The sequence below is a fragment of the Fulmarus glacialis genome, unplaced genomic scaffold, assembly GCF_000690835.1.
Source record: "Fulmarus glacialis isolate BGI_N327 unplaced genomic scaffold, ASM69083v1 scaffold29820, whole genome shotgun sequence".
Taxonomy (NCBI): domain Eukaryota; kingdom Metazoa; phylum Chordata; class Aves; order Procellariiformes; family Procellariidae; genus Fulmarus; species Fulmarus glacialis.
In genome coordinates, this window is record NW_009190059.1 from 24,035 (window position 1) to 32,165 (window position 8,131).

The following is an 8,131-nucleotide window of genomic DNA, read 5'->3' on the forward strand; positions in this document are numbered from 1 at the left end:
AACTTCCCGCATGGGAAGTTTCATTCTGTTCATTCTGTGGCTCTTCATCAGGTGAGAAACTAAACACACGCTTACCAGGGACACAGTAGTTGCAGCTCCAAAACCTTACTTGTATTTGCGGTTCTTTTATGCAGACAAATGTGTGGGTGTGTAGCATTCTGGTTTGGAAGTCTACAATATTTTCCTAGGTGGAAAATACCCGTTTTACAGTACCTGCTTAGAAAAAAATCAAGAGAGTTTCACAGTAATGAGGCCCTTCATTTGTTTGTCCCTGAAAAAATACAGTTGCTTTAATAACATTGAATAAAAAACCTATTCAACCTCTTTAGAAATCTAAAGAGACCTATGTTGCCATCTAGAGAGATTTACAGTATTGGATCTTAACATTCCCCTGATCTCCACATTTCCTGCCCTGCAGGATATGTTCCATTGAGTAACACTGAGATCCTATTTACAGAAAGAAAAAACAATTTTGCTGCTAGCTAGAGCAAATTTTAGCACGCCAGAGAGGTGCCTGAAATCATCATCAGGCTGTTAAAAATGACAGATGAAACCAGATTGTGCATCTAAAAATCCTGTCTAATTTTATCTTTAGTAACTCATGTATGTAGTAGAAGACTGTAAAGCAAGAATAATTAATAGATTGAAAAGAAGGAAAAATCATGTCTCTTTTTGAAAGTGATGGAATAATTTCTAATATTAAGCGATAAACCATATGTTCCTCCTCTCCTCTGCTGGGTAAGCATAAGCGTGGAATATCAATAAAGATGTTACAAGACGGCCAGGCAAACCAGCTGGCTGGAGATACAGAAGGTTATTCAAAACATTCCTTCCCAATGCCACCGAACCTCTCTGTTCCATGGTGACCTTGAATGCATGTTGATGAAAACAGTACAGGAGGAGAGGAATGAAGGAGAAACTGGGGACAAAACCACTTTCTAGGGAGAAGTGTCTATCTGGACAGGGAGAGGAGTTGTGTCCTAGAAGACTCGAGCAGGTCCTCGAGCAGCAACTTTGGGGAAAGAACTGGATGTTAGCAAGGATAGCAGTGCTGGGGGAAGTCAATATATATGATCTGTGTGTTTCTTTTTAACGCTACTGCTGTCAGGTTTCTTTTCATGTCTGTTTGAAATCTTAGTACGGCTTGGGTGAAGAGCTGTGAGTTCTTCTTTGGCCATTGGCAGGCTCTTGATGTCTATCTGTAGTGGGAGGGAGAAAATTCATGGCTAATTTGAACTTAATACACAAAATCTTCATTTGGTTCTGATCCATACAGCTCAGCTAACATTTTAAACCTCGGTCCCCAGTCATTTAGAAAGTCATAATCGATATCTGAGTCTGAGGAGCCTGATTCCAAAGAACTAAGAGATTCTGCAATGGACTCGGCACCTTCGTAGCCATAAATATGAAGTGTGTCATATGGCAGCAAATCCCTGTCATTGTCGGCTTCATCCTTCTTAACCTCAATCATCATTTCCATTTCTCCAGCACCAGAAGTTATATTTCCAGGAGGCTTTTGGACTTGTGCATATGGAGAGGGAACTGCTTCCGGCTTTATACCATTCTTGCGGACAGAGTTGAGTACAGATACATCATAGCTGGTGGTATCCATTTCACCACCACCTTCTTCATCATAAGTGACAAGCTGCTCATGAATCTCTGCCACATTCCTCCCAAGACCGCTCAAATCCTTCTTGTGTCTCTTTCTTAGAAGAATTAGCAATGTGATTACTGCAAAGAAAACTTAGATGTGTAAATAGAGAAGTGAGGAAGTAAAACAAATTGCATTTAAGATATGCAACACAGTCTGAAGTGTTTTTTTTCTGGAGTGAATTTTTTTAACACATATTTCTTAAAAAAAAAAATTTAAAATACTGTTTAACTGTAGGATTTGTATGTTCTCAAAACAGTTCAGTCTGTACAACTGACTCTTGAGCAGGAATCACAAGTACAAATGCTTAGTGTCACAAGTTCATTGAATCAACTGCTGTCTTGAACTGGTAAATCTTTTAATGCCAGGCATCAAATGCTACTTATGTGGTAATTGCAAAGGAGGCCTCTTCTCAAGCAAGAAAAAATGTTGCCCCTTCTCTGATAGATTATAAATACAGCAAATAGGTACTGGTCTGCTGATTTGTTACAGATTTATTTATGTATATATGTTCACTGTACTGTTTAAAGGGTTTCCAGACTAGATCATCCTTTGGAAACAGGAATCCTATTGTTCTCACCCCAGCACAAATTTCCTGTTTTATAGTTGCATGTGAGCCTAGTAAGAGCAAATCAAGTCTATTATGCGTACATGCAATAACCTTTCCAGTGCCTCAGCCTTTCCAATAGAATGAACAGCTTTGTAGCTGAAACTATTCTAAAAGGCCAAATAGAAAGAGCAAGTGAGATGAATCAGATAGTTACAGTATTTCTGCCTTTGTGACCATTTTATAGCCACAATGCTTCTGTAGATCTCAGTTAAGAAAAAACAAAACAAAACAATCCCCACATTTTAAGTCAGAGAACATTACAAAAGTCAAATACTTACCAATGATTGTGAAGATACAGATAAAAATTGCCACCAGTGCTTGTATACTAACTCCAACTTGTTTAGCTCTTTCCTCACAAAAAGTGAAGTTGCCTTTTTCATTACACTTGCAGACACTGATAACAAGTGTATTTGTGCTGCTGAGCTCAGGATCACCGTTGTCTGAGATGATGACAGGCAGGTAGTGGATTTTGGCAAGTTCACGATTAAACTGTCCATATTTGACAGTGATATTAGCTGTGTTATCTGGAAGAAGTAATGACATCTAATTAAGTGATAATCTCCACCAGATTTTCCTTATAGATTAGCAGTCAGTTGGTACATCTTCCCCTCAGACAGAGCCAGCCTTTAGGGAACCCAGTGAAACTTGGGTGGCAACAAACAACTTTTTTTTTCAGTAAGTTAAAGCTTTAAAAATTGTTACTTAGCTCAGCTAGACCAATCATAGGTCATTGCTACAGCTTTTCTCCCCTGTGTCCTAGTGTCTCACTTTGGCTAGCTGAGAAAATGCATTGCAGGGATACTCTACCGTAGTTCTCAACCAAGGAGAAGTTGCTATCTTCTGTGGCCAGGGAGTATTTGAAGAAACCTCTAGGTGATATTTCATCCTTGTCAGTAGCTGAAATCCTGATGATTACCTACAAAGATGGAAGAGGTCATAATTTTCATTGCCTCCAGTGATGAAACAGCTTACAGTATTTAAGTTAGAGCTGAGCTATATATCCTGTATAACCCTTCAGTAAAGGGCAGGACAAAGATATCTTGTGATGTTCCTCTTCAAGTTCTTTCAAGGCAAGTAGTTTCCTTGTACATCTTCAAAAGGAGCAGTCTTGCCCCTTCATTCACAGGTGGGAAACAAAAGAGGAAATCTTGTGTGATTAAAGCATAAAAAAAGTCTTATGCTCAAAGACATATGGCTCATTTAAATACCTAAGATGACTGTCTTCTGAAGTGTTCAACTTACTTAGAAGTATGACTCTCATTCATTGAATGTCATTGAGACTGGCACTCCTAAATGACATGCTTCTTTTTGAAAACCTCAACCTGGGGTAGATTAGATGTATAAAATATAAAAAATGTGTATGATTATGTCCCAAAGGTATTTTAAAAATTAAATTAAAGGTGAAATAATACCTTGTGTGTTCTAACAATTCCATCAGAGAGTCCAGTCAAAGTCTCTTTATTAAACAAACATTACATGTATGGGCTAAATACTTGTGTCTGAGGCCAAACATCTAAAACCACACATACTAACACTATTTGTGCATGCAGATACTTGCACTTTGATGAATGCTACAATAATGTTATATGCAGCAATGTTTCTTTTAGTATTTTGGAATGGTTTCATTCTCAGTATCATGTATGAACATTTGTGTGATAAAACTAATTGCTAATTATTGCTCTGCAAGGCTTGACTGTTACTTCATGGTTCAATTGCTAACGCACGTGCATACTTAAGAGCCTGGAGGGAGAGGAACTGTGCAGCCCATGTGCATAAGCAGATAAAAGTCAATATTTCGACAGTGTAAAGTCCTGAAGAGATTTCTGACCACTGACATTTTGGAAATCAGTGAAATGATCAGGTGCTTGGTTATGAAAACTTAGACTAACTTTTATTAAAAGACATCTTTCACTTGAGCTTGCAAAGTAGATAATTCAGGTTTAAGGAAGAAACTCTCCCTCCTGTCTCACCTTTCCTGGTGCAGCATTTTCACACACTCTGGGTTCCTCAGGATAGACAAGTTCTGGAGCATTATCATTTTCATCAGTAACTATTACATGAACTTGGGCATGTGATTCTCTGTCAGAAAGACGGCCTGAAATGACAACCACAACAGTGCAGGTCTCTGAGATGTCTGGAATCTCAGTGCTGTCTAGCCCCCCCTTTCCACTGTTTGTGTCCACCTCTGTGCCTCCTGCATGACGAATATGGAGGGTTTCTAGCTCCATCATTAATTTAAACTTTTCCTTTGACAGATTCAGATACTTTCCTTTAAACTCCCCTATTGGGCTAAATCATCAGGGATCTATGAGGAAGAAAATGACAATTGCTTATGACTTCCTGATTTGTCACGCTGTGTGGCTATGGGATCCAGCATCCTTCTCTGGCATTAAGGCAACAGGCACAGAACAGGCCATGTCTATATTATTAAATATCTTTCACCCTCCAGAAAAGGCTGGCCTCCCCCAAATCAATTTGGGACTGGCTCCCTGGCCTGCCCTGCCTCCTGAACCCAAGCGAAGCTATGTGAGGATGCCTGTGTAGCAATGCTCCCTGGGCGGCAGCATAGGAGGGGGATTTTGTAACTCTAAGTGGGTGAAGCTGGCTGGGATGTTTCTGCTCTAATCACAGGCTTATCCCTGTTCCCCAAGCTGCTTCCTCTCCTCATGCCCTTTTCATTCCTTGTAACAAACTGAATTCATTTTCGTAATAGCTAGGGGCCAAATCTTAAAACTGTATTTGACCTATTTGTAGATACTAATTTGATTTGGAAGATTATTGTGCAAACCCTTGCAGCTTTCCTTTTTGATAAACTACAGTCCTGCTGTAAAGTTGTACGCTGATTTCTCTGAAATAGGGAAGTGGATAGGATAGCACTTACCATCTTCAAGGATTTCCTGAGCTGCTACAGTGATGTTGTATGAGGAACTGAATTCTCTGTCCAGGGGCTTGGGAAGTTGAATAATTCCAGTATCGGATACCCTAATATAGTCTCCATTAGGACTAGCCCTTCGTCGAATAAATCTGTTTTTTGTTTTAAAAGAGATATGTCAATGCAAGGGTGATAATACTGTTTCACTTCAGTTCTTCATAGTGGAAGGTCAGAGAGTTCTTGTGTGACAAATTATGTTAATATCTTGACCAGGCGGTCTCAGAATATTTCCCTAAAATTATGCAAGCTGTGAGAGTGGAATATATCCATTGGAAAAGTTTCCAGATTATTGTCTTTTGCTGTTTCAGAAGTCTATTTTCTTTTCAAAGCACAAGCTTGAGAGAGTTATTACAATAAAAAAAGTAACAATAAATTATAACCACGTAAAGATATCCAGGATTATGCATTTTCCCGTAAATGTGCAAATCTTTTATCAGTAGGTTTATGTGGTAATTACATGGGTAAATGTAATTTATGTTCATATTTGTTGGTTACCATATATATCCATGGCTGCAGTGCCAGAAAAATCGAATTGGATTTTTTTTTTTTTGGCATACAGATTCTGAAAAATAGGGCCAAAGTCTCAGTTCTTTGTCAAATTCTTGGAATCATTAATGAATTCTCCGCTTTAAAATAGAATTACTAAAGCTGGTGTTGTGTTACCTGATTTTCCGTTTAGCTGCATCAGGGTCGTGTGCCCAAACTGAACCAAGTGTTCTTATTTCTGGGTCATTTTCCCTTACTTTAAATTCATATGGTAGTTTGGTGAAGACAGGAGGCTCATCAACATCAGTGACTTCAATGGTGACTGTTGAAATGCTCCTAGAGCCACCGGATTTAAAATAGCGAAGATCAACTGTGGGATCTGTTGCTTCAATGTCAAACCTGTATTCTGCTACTTTTTCGAAGTCCAGGGGCTAGAAAAAAGACACAAACAGATATTCTTCCTTTAGAGATGTCTAAGTAAACCTTGCATTAGCTATGCAAATTTAAGCCGTGTTCTCTAATTCATGTTTGGAAATATTACCAAATTGTGTCGTAGCTGGACTCTTGGTAGAGCATTTCCAAACTGAACTTCTCTTTCATAGAGTGGCTTGAGCAACTTCTGGTTTTGAACAGATTCATCCAGTATTCTAAGTTCAGCAAGTATTTCTTGGTTGAAATAATTTTCTTTTTATAATTCTGTAGCTACCAAAACTAGTTTAGCTTCTTTTTCTCAAAAATTGGGGACCAGATCCTCCTCTTCTTGGCTAGGCTTTCTGTTCTAAAGTCATTCAAGGCAGACTTCATAGCTGCACTGACTGATAGCTGGGGCATTTAGTGATAAATGACATCCGCTTCCTTGTTTTTCCCATTGACTGAGATTAGGAAAGGAATCACACAATGGAAGGAAGGCCAGGAGCTAGGGCAGTAAAAAATGCCCAAGCTATCGCTCATTTCAAAGTTTGGATCCCTTTGCACTATCGCCTGAGATTATAAAAGCACCGTGAAATACACAGTAGTTAATTGTAGTGACTCTTGTTTTTTCTCTTTGAGTAGACATTGCAAATGGAAGTGATAGTGCTTATCTAGCAGTTGAAATTTTATCTCACATGGCTGCATATTTAAAATCATGACTTGTGCATGGCCAAAAGCACGTTACAAAACAGGGGAATGAACTTTGCCCACTGCATGTTAAAATATGAGCTGATTCCAAATCGCCCAGTGTGTGTGTGTGTGTGGTCTCTTACTGCTCCTCCTCTGGGCAGAAGTTGCAAGCAATGCATTCCTCAGGTCCTGGAAAGGGGGAGGGCTGCATTTGGTGAAGGAAAGGTGCTTACACTTAGTGTGACCACAGCTGAAAGCTTTACTGCTGGTCTTGGAATACTTGGTACTTTTTTTTCCTTGAAGTTTTCTCTTCTTCTTAATGACATTTCTAGTCTTAGCAGTTACAGAGAGACATTTGGAAGTGAAAAACACATTCCTGTCAATCTGAGGATTACAGGAGGTGATTTATAGTCCTCCCTCCTCTTTTTTTTTACTGTAAGTCAATGAAATCAATGAACTCTTGGCTTGGCAGCGCTCTGCATAACGCAGGAATGTCCCTTGGTACAAATCAAGTAGGTCTGAGAATTAAAAAACAAAGAGCAACCAATAATAAAGGCTTTGGAGAGTCTGGGCCCTCTTAAGAAGTTATAAGGAATTAGTGGGGAAGCTCTGAAAACTCCCTGAGGAAAGTAAGGGAGCTGTGGCTCAGATTGGAGCAAGTGCCAAACTGTAAAGAGCACTTTTAGAAGAGTGGTCAGGTGGACTTGTTCACATTTTCTACTTTGGTTTCACTTGGGCTGCAGAAGGGAAGAATTCTTTGACTTGGTCAGTTGGTTCAACTCTTAAAATCACTGACTCTTTGAAGCATTCAAGTATCTGAAGTTTGAGAGGAGCCTGAAGTGCGTAACCTGAATATCTGGCATAGTCCCCATTGCACTCTGCAGTAATTCTAGATTTGCCCGGGACTGGCAGTTGAAACGGACTAGTAAATCACCAGCTCTTCTTCTCACAGAGCTTACAGAACAGGGTTTTCAGGATGAACGCATTTCATGCTGACTTCCACGCATTTCCATTTTTCCCTGCTGCTAGTCCCAAACTGAATCAAACACTCTTGTTACACATGGAAAAACAAAATAATCATTTTTGTTACAGGAAAAGTACCTTCTTTGGCCTAATGATTCCTTCGTTTGTGAATGGATTTGCTACAATTTCAAAGGTGTCCCTGTAATTTCCTCTGACAAAACTGTATTTCGTATTTCTATGTTGTGGTTCATCAACATCTTCTACTTTGACTCTGCCAACTTCTCCTCCTACTGAAATGTTTTCAGGAACTTTAAAGTAAAATGATGCTGTTAAAAAAAAAACAACAAAAAAGACAAAGAGTGTGTACATAGAATCATAGAATCATTAA

The 8,131-nt window shown here is 39.1% G+C and overlaps 1 protein-coding gene across 1 annotated transcript; it reads right to left on the bottom strand.

Moving 5' to 3' along the window:
- Positions 1–899: 899 nt before the first annotated feature.
- LOC104081567 (cadherin-5 {ECO:0000250|UniProtKB:P33151}) lies at positions 900–8,051 on the bottom strand (the record flags this gene model as incomplete). Its single annotated transcript, XM_009584368.1, has 7 exons — positions 900–1,731; positions 2,540–2,785; positions 3,069–3,177; positions 4,232–4,356; positions 5,143–5,285; positions 5,857–6,110; positions 7,882–8,051. Coding segments are annotated over 7 exons (1,541 nt in total), but the record flags the coding sequence as incomplete, so codon positions are not given.
- Positions 8,052–8,131: the final 80 nt, after the last annotated feature.